Source organism: Solea solea, chromosome 12, assembly GCF_958295425.1.
Source record: "Solea solea chromosome 12, fSolSol10.1, whole genome shotgun sequence".
NCBI lineage: Eukaryota > Metazoa > Chordata > Actinopteri > Pleuronectiformes > Soleidae > Solea > Solea solea.
Window position 1 is genome coordinate 23,531,240 of NC_081145.1, and position 14,375 is coordinate 23,545,614.

General features: G+C 39.8%; 4 protein-coding genes across 9 annotated transcripts; 3 read left to right on the forward strand and 1 right to left on the reverse strand.

Annotated features, from left to right (window-relative positions):
* The first annotated feature begins 2,308 nt into the window (after positions 1-2,308).
* anapc13 (anaphase promoting complex subunit 13) lies at positions 2,309-5,233 on the forward strand. Its single transcript, XM_058645063.1, has 2 exons — positions 2,309-2,631; positions 3,479-5,233. Exons 1-2 carry the CDS (start codon positions 2,533-2,535, stop codon positions 3,602-3,604), a joined length of 225 nt encoding a protein of 74 aa, XP_058501046.1. The 5' UTR covers positions 2,309-2,532; the 3' UTR covers positions 3,605-5,233.
* Positions 3,838-7,164, reverse strand: LOC131469757 (lathosterol oxidase-like). Of its 6 annotated transcripts, none has more exons than XM_058645062.1 (6): positions 6,861-7,164; positions 5,921-6,138; positions 5,665-5,797; positions 5,359-5,459; positions 4,990-5,118; positions 3,838-4,107 (listed from the first exon to the last, which is right to left on the reverse strand). In XM_058645062.1, exons 2-6 carry the CDS (start codon positions 6,128-6,130, stop codon positions 3,838-3,840), a joined length of 843 nt encoding a protein of 280 aa, XP_058501045.1. In that variant the 5' UTR covers positions 6,131-6,138; positions 6,861-7,164. The 6 variants fall into 6 exon arrangements, with proteins under 6 accessions (XP_058501045.1, XP_058501042.1, XP_058501044.1 ...); XM_058645059.1 differs by having other exon boundaries at positions 5,921-6,190; positions 6,861-7,159; XM_058645061.1 differs by lacking the exon at positions 6,861-7,164 and adding an exon at positions 6,390-6,718.
* A 3,354-nt stretch (positions 7,165-10,518) lies between these two features.
* Positions 10,519-11,496, forward strand: mt2 (metallothionein 2). The gene is made up of 3 exons (XM_058645770.1): positions 10,519-10,679; positions 10,777-10,842; positions 11,275-11,496. The coding sequence occupies exons 1-3, from the start codon at positions 10,655-10,657 to the stop codon at positions 11,367-11,369; spliced, it is 186 nt and encodes a 61-aa protein (XP_058501753.1). The 5' UTR covers positions 10,519-10,654; the 3' UTR covers positions 11,370-11,496.
* A 1,017-nt stretch (positions 11,497-12,513) lies between these two features.
* steep1 (STING1 ER exit protein 1) lies at positions 12,514-13,644 on the forward strand. Its single transcript, XM_058645755.1, has one exon. It carries the CDS (start codon positions 12,695-12,697, stop codon positions 13,370-13,372), a length of 678 nt encoding a protein of 225 aa, XP_058501738.1. The 5' UTR covers positions 12,514-12,694; the 3' UTR covers positions 13,373-13,644.
* The last annotated feature ends 731 nt before the right edge of the window (positions 13,645-14,375 follow it).

Here is a 14,375-nt window from a genome sequence, read left to right on the forward strand (position 1 = left end):
TTACATCTCTTGTTCTTATACTCCATCTCTTATTTTTGTATGTCATCTCTGATAGTGCCTTCTTTAAAGATCAAAGCAATGCATCTGTCATTCTTCTTTCCAACTAGGATAGTAGAGGCAATTAAGGACAAATATGTCTGTGTAGACATGGTAGAGGGGGATGAAGTGTATATTTGTGTTATTGAGGACAACAGGATTCATTGCAAGACTATAATAATGAAAATTGAAGGAAGTAAAGGCAGGCTGAGGTCCATTTTCCAGGATGTGATCGATTAAAGTGAAACCAAAGGTCCTTCTTTGTGTTAATAACATGGTTTAACTATTCCATCCATCTTCTACCACTTAATCCTGCACATGAGGATCACCGGGGTGCCAATCCCATCTGACATAAGGCAAAGGCGAGGTACACCCTGGACAGGTTGCCAGTTCATCACAGACTCAATTTAGACTGTCCAATTTTCATAATCCCCAATCTGCATGTTTTTGGACAAACAGAGAACCTGGAGAAAACCCTCATACACTGGGAGAACATGCAAACTCATGCAGAAAGGCCCTTGTTCCAACCGGGTGCTAACCACTACTCCGACTTTGGCATCTGAAAGTATAGGTAATTCTCTTATTAATTGGGTAAATAAAAACAGCCACATCATATATCTTCTATTATCTACAAGTAACAGTCTTGTCAATTTCAAATCATAACATTAACATTTAACTAACTAGCTACCACAACTAGTTCCCACACTAAATGTCTTATACTGCTTATATGTTGGACTAGTCTATTCATCACAAAGTAGTGTATACTGCAAAGTGGTGTCGCACACTTTGCTTTTCTTCATGGCTGTTACAAAGGCCGTGTTACGCTGCATCCCAATTGTCCTCAGGTGCTCAGAGAACTTGTCTGTTCTGGGGAAAAAAACCCGCTTTATGCCTTCAAAGGATTTCATGTAACGACCATATGCGCCGTTACTGGTCTTGTACATGGGGTTCAGGCGCCTTGGGTTTAGCTCTAATTCAAGGACTTTTGGAGTCCTAGTGTAGGTGAAAATGGGGTTCCCAGAGTTGGAACCTTTTTTGCTTTTTTTCCCCTGCTGCTTCTGAGACGCTGGGTTCCCAGGAGTGGAGCTTTTTTTGTTGTTTCGCTCTTGCGAGGCCGACATCATGGGCAGTACCTATATGAGATATCTGAATTAAACAGTCTGTTTGCAATTGCCTTCAAATGTAGTGAAACACATATGGTGGTGTTAATGTTTCTCTCTTTCTTTGGTGTTTACAGCACTTGGCATCTGTAATGTTGTTTTGCTAAACTACATTCACGTTTACCTTTATTTTCCTTAACTTGTTAGTCTGGTTTTACACTGAGTCTCCTTGTCTCTTTACGAACCTCCATGTCCAGACTTTGTGTATGGTAGCCTGATTATGACAGAAAATGACTTTCAAGTTGAGGAATTCCTTTTATGTCAAGTGACAAAATACCGAAAAGGAGGTGATAATTCAACATTATGCATGTCAGAGGTGGGATAATGTAGATGGCAGCGCTGCACCTCTCTGTGTATCAGAGATTTAATATTTATTTTTTGTTATTGTCATTAAAGAAGAAACTCATCCACCAACCAGCCCAACAATATGAAAACAAATGCTAGACTGTATTGGATTAGATTATTGATAGATTATTGTATTTGTATATTCTTAAATACAAATAGTTTTTAGTTCTCTGCTATGTATATGTTTTGTATATGTTCAAGCCAGTGGTTCTCAAACATTTTACACCAAGTACTACCTGAGAAAATATTGAGCTTTTGAAGTTACACTTTACACATTTCACAAGAGGCAAATTTTTTCCCAATAATATAATTTGCTCTCTCATCCTCCTTAACCTCACATATACTTCACACACTGGTATAGTGAAATTAGATAAAGATGGAGCAAGAGATAAGGTGACTCTATATTATTATTTACATAAATAATTAATTACCCTATTGTTATTTGTTTCTATTTTCTACACATTCCTCAACTCCACTCTGATTCATGGTAGAACAGTATTTCAGATTTTACCACCAGAGGAAAGCTTGCTGTACCACTGGTAGTACATGTACCACAGAACTCAGCTATTCTGAGGGTAAATAAAAATATATGTGTGCTATTGGGGAAAAGCTGCCTATTCACAATGTTTTTTAAACCCCTCTCAGAAAAGTCACTATCGTGTAACGTGTTGATGCACACTCCATACCAGTTGGTGGCGGCAATGCATCAAAACGTTGACTGCCAACCGCCAGAGAAGAACAGCCAGCGTTGTTTACGTCATTAACAAGCGCCAAATGATTACGTGTTTCTACCGCGCCTGCTTTGTCGAATAACTAACAACTATTCTAATTTCGAATTCCATCGTTCACACTGTGGTGAACTTGGTGTTACTGCCGTTAATGCTCGGCTAACTCTACGCGTTTTTAGTGCAGCTCTGGACTTTGATTGGCCGCTTCCTCCACCCTATTCCACAGTGAGTTGCAGTTAGTGAACTGTGGTCCTGTTAAGAGGATGGACAGCGAAATCCAAAGAGACGGAAGAGTCCTGGACCTCACTGACGACGCCTGGAGGGAAGACAAGCTGCCGTATGAAGATGTCACCATCCCTCTGGTACACTCTGGCGTTAAAATATGAGCACGAAATTTCCGCTAATGTTCAGTGTTTACACTCAGGTGCAAGGACGTCTTGTTGTTTGAGAAGAGATTTAGTTTTGGAGTTCATTCACACCATATCATATGTGTCTAGGGCAGTAACTAACGATTGTTTTTTATAATCGAATCTGCCAATTATTTTCTCGATTAATCGTTTGGTCCATTAAAATGTCATCAAAATGTATTAATAGAGGGGAATAACAAAAGGTACTTTACAACAGTCGTAAATATGTCAATATAATTCGTCAATTAATCAATTATTAATCGCCTCGGGTTTTTCAGCATCCATATATATTATATCCATATTTTCAGAAAGAAAGAAATCGGTAAAATTGAATCATGTTGGTTTGTGGACAAAATAAGACCTTTGAGAACATCATCATTTTGAGGTCTGTCATTTGATAGCCCAAACAAGTACTTGATTATTCGAGAAAATAATCGGTTATGAAAATAATGGTTAGTTGCAGCCCTACACCACAGGATAAGACAAATGATGAAAAGGATGAAGCAAACAAAAGTTTGCTCTCATTTGGTACTAGAGTTGCACAAATGTATTGAAAATATAGTGAACAGACGTGACAATAACAAATAAAAGATTTATTGTCTTGTTGCTCAACTCTAGACACGTAAATGCTCAGTCAGTCTCAATACATCTACAATTAATCTGAACCTGACTTTATAAGCTCTCACTTTGGTAAAATCATACTTGTTTATGCCATCATACTGATACAGCATAGAGTAAACTGAGATAGATTTAATATCATACTCTTTCTCATGGCATCCTGTCTTTTTCATTCTTTAATTAGAGTGAACTGCCAGAGGCTGAGCAGGACAATGGAGGATCCACCGAGTCTGTGAAAGAACAGGAGATGAAGTGGACAGACCTCGCCCTGCAGAGCCTTCATGAAAACACACCCAGCATTGGAAGCTGAAAGACTGAGAACTGTAGTTACAACCGCTTCCAGACAAATCCTCAATTCATCTCACTCCCCGAACTGCATTACAACTGGACAAGTATGAAACATACAGCTCCTCACCTGAATTTCACATCTTACTATTTCGAACACTTGCAGCAAAACGCCTTCCTTTGCCAAACCTTGCTTTGAATGGCACATGATTATTTTACAAGTTTTCTCCCTAAGAAGTATGAATGCAGGTCCCACAATCACTCTGTCTTTGCAGAGTTGGCCATGACCTTCCGGACATGGTCATGTGGCCCCTTCCCGACAAGGGCTGAGGGGTGTCGGTATGAGCCCCCTAGGCGATCCCAGAGTGTGAAGTATTGTCCATAGTTGTAGTAGAAGTAGAGGTGATGGTCTACATGGTGAGGAGCACCGTTAATTAGACTTATCAGGCAGCCCGGGATACGGTAGTCTCCGTCATGTATGGAAATTGTCCAAATGTTGACAAAAACAAAGAGTGAGAGGTAGACGACCTGCAATGTCAAAATCCCAAATGTTATTTAAAAAATATTTCAACATTTTCTGATGTAATGTGAATGCTGACATATGTCATCAACATGTGTCCACATTCATTGTCACAGTCTTTTAAGTCATAAATAGATTAAAGATCTACTAAGATTTAGGCCCCCTTTCACCTGGCATTACAGTGCGTTTTCTGTGATTCACCACATGGTATTAACATGTGTCTCCAGTGTTCACATCAAGATCTCATGTCTTCAAAGATATCCAGCAGATATGTAGCAGACTACAGCGTCACATTCTATGTGTTGTCATATCAGCATCAACAATTATAGATACAGGTGAAGTTGCACTGTTGTATGGACTCCTCTTTGCTTTGGAAGCAGGGGATCGCTGTCCGATTGCAATCAGATTACAGAAATCTCATTTTAATGTCAGGTGTGAAGGGGGCCTTAGAAGGGGTATATTTGCAGAAATTGCATTGTAAGTGTGTAAGCACTTTATTTTATAAATAGTTTGAGTTTCGTAGCCTTGGAATTAACCTTTTATAACCTTGCACTTTAGGCATTGCTCTACAGTTGACAGTGTTTTGCGCTGCACTGTTCTACAGCAGCACAAATGGATGTTTTTGTCATGCAAAAGACACCGTAGTTCCCCCGTTGTGCTTGGGAAAGGGAGGGGTGAGTGGAGGAGTCACCAACTCCTACACACTGGACCTTGGAACATAACTAATGCAAACCGATAGAACCTAGGCTCCTCAGTCATGATGTTTTTCCCTAACAATGGTTTGAAAGATTCATTTTCATCCGTGATAGTGTACTCCTAACTTAAAATACTACCTAAACCATTGGTCTAACACCCAGATATTTTGAAAAGAATGACAGTGTTGCCATCACCTTGTGGAGTGGGAAGATGAAAGGGTAGACGTGGTAGGGTAAGCTCTGCAGGAAGCCATCTATTGGGTGGAAGGCATGGCTGGCAAATGGCGTAGGGATCTTGAATATGTGGTGCTGCTTATGTAATTGCTGAGGGGGAGAAACACAGATGGTGACAGTTTTAGGTGCAAGTTTGTGGGGGTTAAACACACCATGTAAGCAACGTGGTCACAGTTATATAATAAAAGTAAAGTTCAAGCTTCAATCTGCCTTTCTATTTTGATCCTCACCATGTCCCCAAGATAATGTCTTGCTACTTGGTAGTCACTGTAACATTTACCTGCCCGTCTGCTGTTTGATTCTGAGCTTTCCCTCTCCCTTGAAGCTCACCTTGTAAATGCTCCTATGGTGCATGCACCGGTGAATCCAGTAGATGCACATATCAGTGAAGAACAAGAATCCAGCGACGCTCAGGAAGACTCCAGGCCAGCCTGAAACAGACAAACCAGTGCACAAATGAGTCTCATCGGGACTTGTTATTTTTTCAAGCTGTCATCGTATGAAATTTCCAGTTGGGTGGTCAATTAATCAGTTTTGCTTTTCTGTTAACTTTCATGTTCACTTTAAATCACCTAAAATCTACATGAAATCTACATGAACTCATGGTCTGGCTTGTAGGATTTTGAGTTTTCTCACCCAGCGAGGATTCACTGAAGTTGTCATAAAGTTTGCTGAATCCCCTGACCTCGCAGAAGAAAAGGGCTACTGTGGGGAAGCTCATCCAGAAGATGGCGGCAACTCCTAACTGGATTTCTTGTCTGACCTGGTTCTGTTGTTCAATCAGAGACATGATATAAGAGATTTAAGAGAGAAGAACAATCCCATGCTTCTAGTTGAAACAACCAATAGGTTCACTGTTTTTAACTCATGCCTTGTCCATTTCACAGCCTACCTTAAGAAACTGTGGATGTTTCATCAGCGTATGATCGAACACACAATAGAAGTTCAGAGCACCAAAGCCCAGGTAAATCAGCTCTGCTCCCAGGGTGGTCAACACCCACAGGCTGATGATCTGACGCAGAGCTTCATCCTCGGGCCACGAGGCTGGATAAACGTACGGCGTGAAGACGTAATGGTCGGCTATGCTCAGTACACGATCCATGGCAAAATCTGTTCAAAGCAGTTGAAATATATGTCTTCACCGCCACAATAATGCCCACGTCTGTGTGAGAGAAAAACTAATCAGTGCATGATGAAAAAGAACAAAGTAAGTTCAGGAAATTCTAATTATAAGGCAAAACAACATCACATAAAGGTTGCAAAGGATTATAAATCCAGCAGGTCTAACCCAAAAAGCTTGTTGTTTCTCACCTACCTCACTCAAAGGGGTTTTCCACCAAATAAAAGATATTTTCACCGACCTGTTAAAAATGGTGTCTGTCCAAAAACAGCAAAATACTGAAGCTTTTCAAGGTTAATTCTGCTTCTCTTAATTTAGCTTCTTTGAGAGAACACTGTTTTAAATGTGCTGCTACAGAAGTGACAGAGACCAAAGTCCTGACTTGAGTACTGTAGTTATCAGAAGCTGTTTAAATTGCATTGTTTCATTTATTTGATTAGAAGCCCCCATCAGACTGTGGTCAACCATGACACGCCACTATTACCATACAATTGGTGTGATAAAACACGATAACAGGTTTTTCCAAGTGATGCATTCCCTTTTTATACATTGTCCTCTAAGTGAAGAAAAATAATAATAATTTAAAACGATTGGTATTTTCCTGCAGTGAACATTAAAATCAGAAAAAAAGAACCAGAATAACACAGTTCTGTACCTTTGCTGGAAAACAAATCACAAGAACTATTTACAAATAAACCGTATATTAACCAACCTGCTACATAGGACCAGGTCCAGGTGTCAGATTTTAGTGAGGACCTCCTTAGAGAGAAGACAAGTTCTTCTTCTTCACACACGGCATGTCCTCCAGTGTTTGCTATGTGACACAGAGCACATGGTCAGTATAGATACACATTTGACATATGAAGTGACCATGCAGTCCGACACGTTTCCCAGAAGGCATGTATGGATTCAGAGAGAGGCTAGTCTGTGCTTTTTGAGTATATGCTCGTAAGATCCCCACAGACACAGATGTGAGTCCAGTGGAACATGATCCCGGCTTGCAAATAACAAGCAGCTCAGTGACAACGCCAGGACTTCAGCTTCCACTCTTTTCCTGCTCATTTCAGTGCACTTTCAGAAAACTGCAGATTTTTTTCCCCCACTGGCAGACAGCGTATTTGATCTCATGTAATCCAAGAGTAAATGATGTCTTTATAGTCACATTCAGGACACATCTGAACACATCCAACACATGCACACAACTCGTTTCAAATATAGTTTTCAGATTTTACTGTTGCACAGGCTGTGCTGAAGGATCATGTTTCCCCTGAGCTGGATGGCCTTTACACACACACACACACATTCATTCACTCACTCACTCACTCACTCACACACAGGTTTCCATGACTTCAGAGGACATTTCAGTGACTTACATTATTTTCCTGTAGACTTACTTTAACCTTAACCATAATAACTAGTGCCCTAACCTTAAACTAACATCAGTTTAACTTTAAAAAAAAAATAAATAATCCACACCTTTACATTATGGGGTCTTGATTTTTGAGTCCCCATAATGTGACTGTGTAAACAGATTTAGGTCCCCACAACATAAGGAATAATAATGAAATAATATGAGATAGTAAGTCATAATTAAGAGAAGGTATCTAATAATTATGAGATAGTAAGTCATAACTATGAGATAGTAGCTCATAATCATGAGATAGTAAGTCATAAACATGCCTGACTTATTTTTCAAGTAGTGTAAACGTGCTTCCATGTCTCCCTCTACAGTTGTCTGACACAAACAGCATGTCCCAGTGCAGTGTGCAGTTCCCTCACAGTAGTCATCTATGACTGTCTGTGAAGCCACCCAGAGTTAATTATTACAACAAAGATCCCAGATATAGAACTTTCAAGTTAACATCAAACAAAAAAAACGATTTCATATATATATATTAGCCAAATTGTCACTTGTTTAAACGGATGGATTAATTTACACATTAATGCTATTGTGATTAAGTGTCTATGCTATAGGACTCAAACTGGGTATGGGTGTCTAAATAATTCACCATAAACACCACATGACCTTAAATCTGTGTCTGTGGTTCGACTCTAAACATGTTTGTTGTTCTCCTAAATCACCAATTTAATGACATTGGGTCTCTTATTTTTGTGTAATTTTTGTATCTTGAATTTTAAAAATGAACTTGAACGTGTTTTGACCTGGCCCCTGAAAAATAATATAGTCACTGACCTACTTAATAAGATTTTAACAGCACAACAATTATTCTTATAATTATAATCTTATATACATATATAACCGTACACTATAAAAATGCAGTTTTACAGCTCCACGTGCCTCTGTTTTCACTCGTTTCACTGTGGGGTTTGCACTAGTTACATCCGACAGTGACTCAGCTGCTTCTGTGTCATTTACGTGCACACGAGTGAATAAAGAGTGTGGGAAAGCCTTTCACAACACAGACGTGGCGGGCGCAAAATATACACAGGGCACAGTGTTGCCTTCAGGTGCCAAACACAAGCTCCTACATCAGAGAGAAATTAGTGCAAAACACACTGACACTACAAACAATAACATATAAACATACATACGTTTTGTCATTGTACTTGCTGAGGATATCAATAGATTATCTCCACTGGATTCAAGGCAACATGGAGATGATTAAATTGTCGATTCTGCAATTAATTTATATCAGTGGTTTCAGTAAAAATATTAATAATAAGTGGAATTTACTTTAAGAATCTATTGTGTGGTATGTGTGTGAAATTGTACAAAATGAGATTCTCATTTGCGCACTGCTCGGAAATGTAAAAAAAAATCCTCTAAAGCACTCGGTACATGAAGGCAGCATACTACAATGGTTGTGTTTACACGAGAGCCGTGTGCAAAACTGCGGGAGGGGAAAAAAGAGAAGAAAAAAGAAGAAGCCCAGGAACAACAACAACAACAAGCCGTGTGCACAGTCACACGGGCCCAAACTGGCGAGCATTTTTACAGGCGTGGTGGTTTAACACGTGATGATGATGAGGAGGAGTGGTATGAAAAGAAAAGACAAGACAAGAAAAGAAAAGTTTTCTAAAAATGTTTGGGCGTTTTCTAAATATTAAAAATTGTAAAATTGTTGTATTGATGTATGATTAAATATCTAAAAGTTAACACATAATATGCTCATATACTGACTACAGGATTATGGTGAATGAAACCTAACCTTACCTTTCAACCAAGATCAAATAAGATTATATAGTTTAAACTGTAACTATTTTTTAAATGTATGTATAAAAATATAGGCTTTAGCTTTGTCAATATTTTTAAAGTTTGAAGCTAATGGTGTGTTTCCACCGCCTCGGCACTGATTGGTCAGAGTGCCGTTACAGGAAGAGACGTCCGACACAAGAAACAAGCCAAACAATGCCGAACTGTAGATCAGTTGAAAATCCTATCCAATCCTAAAAACATGGGTTAATCCCCAACAATTACCAGGGAAATGTCTAAAATCTCAATATTTAACAGAGGAATCTGTGTATTTAGCAACAGCACTGCTGATTGCGACCGGCATCACAAACCCTGCCGCCGTATTTCAGTCCAGTGACTGCTTCCATAATATATACAATCCCACTTTTTAAAAACAAACAAACACTGCTATCCCTTTAACTCAACCATAACAGTGATAGGAATGGTCTTGTTTAAAGCCAGACATATTCTTGTGTTGTATATAAAATACTATTTATTTATTTGGTGATGGGATAAAGTAGTAGAATGGAAATGTGTTGTCATAGTAAATGATTAACATGTTTGAAATAAACTATCTATCACATTTGGTTTGACTAATTTTGTGGGTGTTCTCATGTTTGTGTTGTTTTATTGTATGTTCTTATGTCTATTTTAATGTACTTACAGATTTTAAACTGTACAGCCCTTTGGTGCAACTTAAATGTGTTTTTATAAATAAAGATAAGATAACATAAGATCATCCTTTATTAGTCCCGCAGTGGGCAAATTGACATTGTCAACATTGGATCTATCTATCCACTATCTATCTATCTATCTATCTATCTATCTATCTATCTATCTATCTGTTACCACACATGTGAAATAATAATATGAAAACACATGATGATATTTTGTCTTCATTACAAATGAACTTTAGTAAACTATATTCCCTTATATAAGGTCGTTTTTCTGTAAACACATTAATATTCCTGTTCTAGAGAGGGGTGGTGGTGTGTGTGGGTGTGTGTCTGGGGGTCTTATGTAATTTTCAGACGACACTTCGCATCCTCCTGATGTGGGAACCTGCCTGTGCTCCCGTCTCCACGGCAGCGACACCAACGTGTGTCGTGTGCACAAACCTCTTTGTAATCATCGACTACGTGCGGGCGTGCAGCGTGAGCGCGCGTGACAGGCATGCGTTTGCACACGGCACTGTTGTTGCCAGGGCTCCTATAAAAGAGCCGCTCTGCTCCAACTCACATCAAAACACTGACTCCTCTACTCATCACATCCTTCAGAGAAAGAAAGGAAGAACTTGACCTCTACTGTCAGAGATGGACCCCTGCGAATGCTCCAAGAGTAAGTGTTTTTATTCTCTTTGTCACTGTATGATTGTCTGTGTCTGAACTGTTTTTTTTTTTTTATAACCGTTCTACATTTATTTTTTAATGTGTAGCTGGAAACTGCAACTGCGGAGCAAACTGCACTTGCACCAACTGCACCTGCACTACCTGCAAGAAGAGTAAGTGCCCACATCATTGGAAAAACACATCAACTGCGTACATCAGTCTGGCTAAGGGATGCAACATTTAATTTGGTTGTTTAATCTCTAATCTCTAGTTAATTATTGGAAATCACTCGTGTGTTTCATTTAAGACACTGGATTGCCAGTTTGTTTAATCAGGTTGTCCATTAAATTAAAGGTAGGAACCTGCACAGGTGCCTCCGATTAGCCTAATTTGCTGATGTGTAGGTGTAAAAACTAAAATTACTAATGTGATGTTTCACCCATTCTTCAAAGTTAAGCTAATTAAGTCTTTCTTGATCCTGAACCATTTTCTTTGAATGTATTCTCTGCACCCAACCAGTTCATTGTTAGGTGATGAAGAAGTCAAGTCTTTAATCTGTTTAATTTATCACTGGTCTGTAACTGAAGGATGTTTTGACCTTGCAGGCTGCTGCTCATGCTGCCCATCTGGCTGCAGTAAGTGCGCCTCTGGCTGCGTCTGCAAAGGGAAGACATGCGACAAGACCTGCTGTCAGGAGTGAGCCTGCACCACTGGCAGCCTCTGCCCCCCATGTGTGACCTCCTGATTTGTAGTCTTAAATTGTCTGTAAATGGAAGTCTTTTGTATCTGTCCTAATGAATAAATGTTAACTCAATGCTGTAAAATCACTGCTGTGGTGTTGGTTTCCATTTATTTCCCAAGTTTGAGCGCGAAAGCAGGCAAAATGTGCATTTGTCTGCAATTTCAACTCTAGCCTATTAGATCACACAATCTAAAGTGTACAGCACCAAGCTGGAAAAGTTGCTCAACTTGAAAGTAGAATTCTGCTCAAAACTTGCTCTGTCATTGAATCTCATCTTAATGATGCCATTACTTTAGTACATGTGTGCAAAACCTACAGTTTCTGTACTAAAAGGTCATATACTGTGTCAATTGACTTTGAAATCTAGCTGATTACAGCCTTGCTGGGTCTGATTTTAAAACATTCATCTATGTTGCCTGCTCATCACACCAAAGGTTGTGTGAAAAGAGGCACAACTCTATTACAAACTAGTGATATTGGAATATTTCAACAAACACAAAGAGTTCAAAGCTCAACATGCTGCTTCCTCAGTTCCTAACCTCCTGGCTGGCAACTAGTATTGTGCCAAAGCCAAGCTATGAAAACTAGCCTTGTTTTCCTATTTAAAAACAAGGACATGTATATTAAAAGCACCAAAACAAGGGTCCATGGCAGACTGGGGTTTTAAAAACCTGCTGTGACCATCTTGTATTCAGAATGAGTTTTGGAGGGACAGTGAGTTATGTTTCCATTTCTGAGCTTTGTATTTTTTTTTTCATAAAGACTTGACATTCCCAGCTATGTGCTGAAAAATAAAGATTACAGGGATGGAAAATCTGCATTGCTATTTTAGAAAGTATAAACTACTTTTATTTTTACATTTGAAATATTAAAGATGGTTCTGACATTTAAGAGAGTAAGTTAGTACTTTAGATCAAACCCACATCAAAGGCAAAATGTTGAGTACCCTGCTGGCTCAACATTCCTAACTGAATTATCTGATTAAAAGCACAAGTTCTAATAACAATAAAAAGAAAACAGGAAAACATTTGCTCGCTCAACATTCCCAAATATATGGACATTTCACGAGCTTGCAACAAGACGGAACTTTTCCATCAGGCGGGAACAAAAAAGAGACACTGTGGGTACGGTAATAGTGACGCACACCGGAAGTATTGCGTTGTTGCTGTGTTGAGGACACATTTTCGTTTACTTAAAATCTTGTTCTTTTCGTCGTCATGGCGACTCAGTAGCTGCGTTTAACTAACCTAACGTTTCATTAAAACTCTTATATTCGTGCGAACATGCCGAAAGTCGTGTCCAGAAGTGTCGTGTGCTCGGACACCAGAGACAGAGAGGAGTACGATGACGGAGAGAAGCCTCTCCATGTCTACTACTGCCTGTGCGGGCAGATGGTCCTGGTGCTGGACTGCCAGCTGGAGAAGTTGCCTATGAGGCCGCGGGACCGGGCCCGGGTCATCGACGCGGCCAAACATGCCCACAAGTTCTGCAACGTTGAGGACGACGAGAACACGTACGTCAAGAGAGCCGAGGGCATCGAGAGGCAGTACCGCAAGAAGTGCGGTAAGTGTGGCCTGCTGCTCTTCTACCAGCACCAGGGGAAAAACAGCCCCGCCACCTTCATAGTGGAAGGATCCGTGGTCAAGTTCGGACAGGGCTTCGGTAACACCAGCGTGTACTACCAGAAGCAGCCGGAGGCTCCCAAGAAAGTCCGCGTGATGATGACCAAGCGGACCAAGGACATGGGCAAGTTCAGCTCCGTCACTGTTTCCACCATAGACGAGGAGGAGGAGGAGATCGAGGCCAGGGAGGTGGCGGACTCGTACGCGCAGAACGCCAAGGTGATCGAGAAGCAGCTGGAGAGGAAGGGCATGAGCAAGAGGAGGCTGCAGGAGCTGGCTGAGCTAGAGGCCAAGAAGGCCAAGATGAAAGGGACACTCATTGACAATCAGTTTAAGTAGATGACTTCCACCCACGAGGGGACACACTGTGACTGTCTTTACATCCCATAGTAAAACACAGTGAATCCTGCAGCTCCAACCATCTGATCTGTCCAATGCTGTCCCAGGTAACAGCTCTCCAGGGGACAAAGACAGTTTGATATGCTGGGACATAGAGGAGTGATGCTGCATGTGAAGATGGTGATGCAGGGACGAAGTTATGGACATTTATTTTTTTAAAGTGCTTTTTGTTCCATATTAAAAGACCAAATAAACAATTTTGGTATTTTTAAGGCGTTTGTGGCGTAATATTTGGTTACTGTTAAGTTAAAGTTTAAAATCAGTGGATATAGGTTATTATCTGGATAAAATGTCGGATAAATAAAAATTAAGCTTTGCTCCTGAGTGAATGTTGAAGATTAATTGTCATTTTAACAACTCTTTGTGGACAGAAAACTACAAACACTTAAAAACAGAAACATCTGAGGCCAAACAAAATACATGTGTTGTGTCTCACAAGTGTTTTTTTCACAATACATAAATATATTAAACTTCTTTTTACATTGATATTATATTATTTCCTAGCTGGCTGTTTTATAAACTGTAAATTCAAGACCACTAATGATCAAAAGGTTCTGTCAAATACTGTGCTGAGGTTTTGTGTGATGGTATGCAGCTCTTAAACAACCGTATAGCTAACTCTACACACTCTAGTGTTCAATGAAATTTGTCTGTAAACTCAATGTAGGTCAGTGTCTAACTGGCAGGTCACAACCTGAATGTGGGTCATAAAAACACAACAGTGTCTTTTATGGACTGGATCACAGGGCTGCTGTCGCCTGTTAATGAACAGGACATCTTCGTATGCTTCAAATATAAAGTTTCCTCTAACTTGTAGGGGGCAAATTAGTAAATTCAGCAATAATATGTGTGATAGGCTTAAAGATTACGATTGTTTTTCAGTAAAAAAAAAGTTGCTGGTAAAACTAATGATTGTTAAAGTGGAGGGAATTTAGACATTTTA

Bases quoted from the DNA above. Each gene is read 5' to 3' on its own strand.
- anapc13 (XM_058645063.1), top strand. From the start codon at position 2,533: ATGGACAGCGAAATCCAAAGAGACGGAAGAGTCCTGGACCTCACTGAC. The intron at 2,632-3,478 runs GTACACTCTGGC...TTCTTTAATTAG, and splicing joins AAGATGTCACCATCCCTCTG to AGTGAACTGCCAGAGGCTGA.
- LOC131469757 (XM_058645062.1), bottom strand. From the start codon at position 6,130: ATGGATCGTGTACTGAGCATAGCCGACCATTACGTCTTCACGCCGTAC. The intron at 5,460-5,664 runs GTGAGAAAACTC...TGTCTGTTTCAG, and splicing joins CTTCAGTGAATCCTCGCTGG to GCTGGCCTGGAGTCTTCCTG. The intron at 4,108-4,989 runs GTGATGGCAACA...TTGACATTGCAG, and splicing joins TCATCTTCCCACTCCACAAG to GTCGTCTACCTCTCACTCTT.
- mt2 (XM_058645770.1), top strand. From the start codon at position 10,655: ATGGACCCCTGCGAATGCTCCAAGA. The intron at 10,680-10,776 runs GTAAGTGTTTTT...TTTAATGTGTAG, and splicing joins CCCCTGCGAATGCTCCAAGA to CTGGAAACTGCAACTGCGGA. The intron at 10,843-11,274 runs GTAAGTGCCCAC...TTGACCTTGCAG, and splicing joins CTGCACTACCTGCAAGAAGA to GCTGCTGCTCATGCTGCCCA.
- steep1 (XM_058645755.1), top strand. From the start codon at position 12,695: ATGCCGAAAGTCGTGTCCAGAAGTGTCGTGTGCTCGGACACCAGAGAC.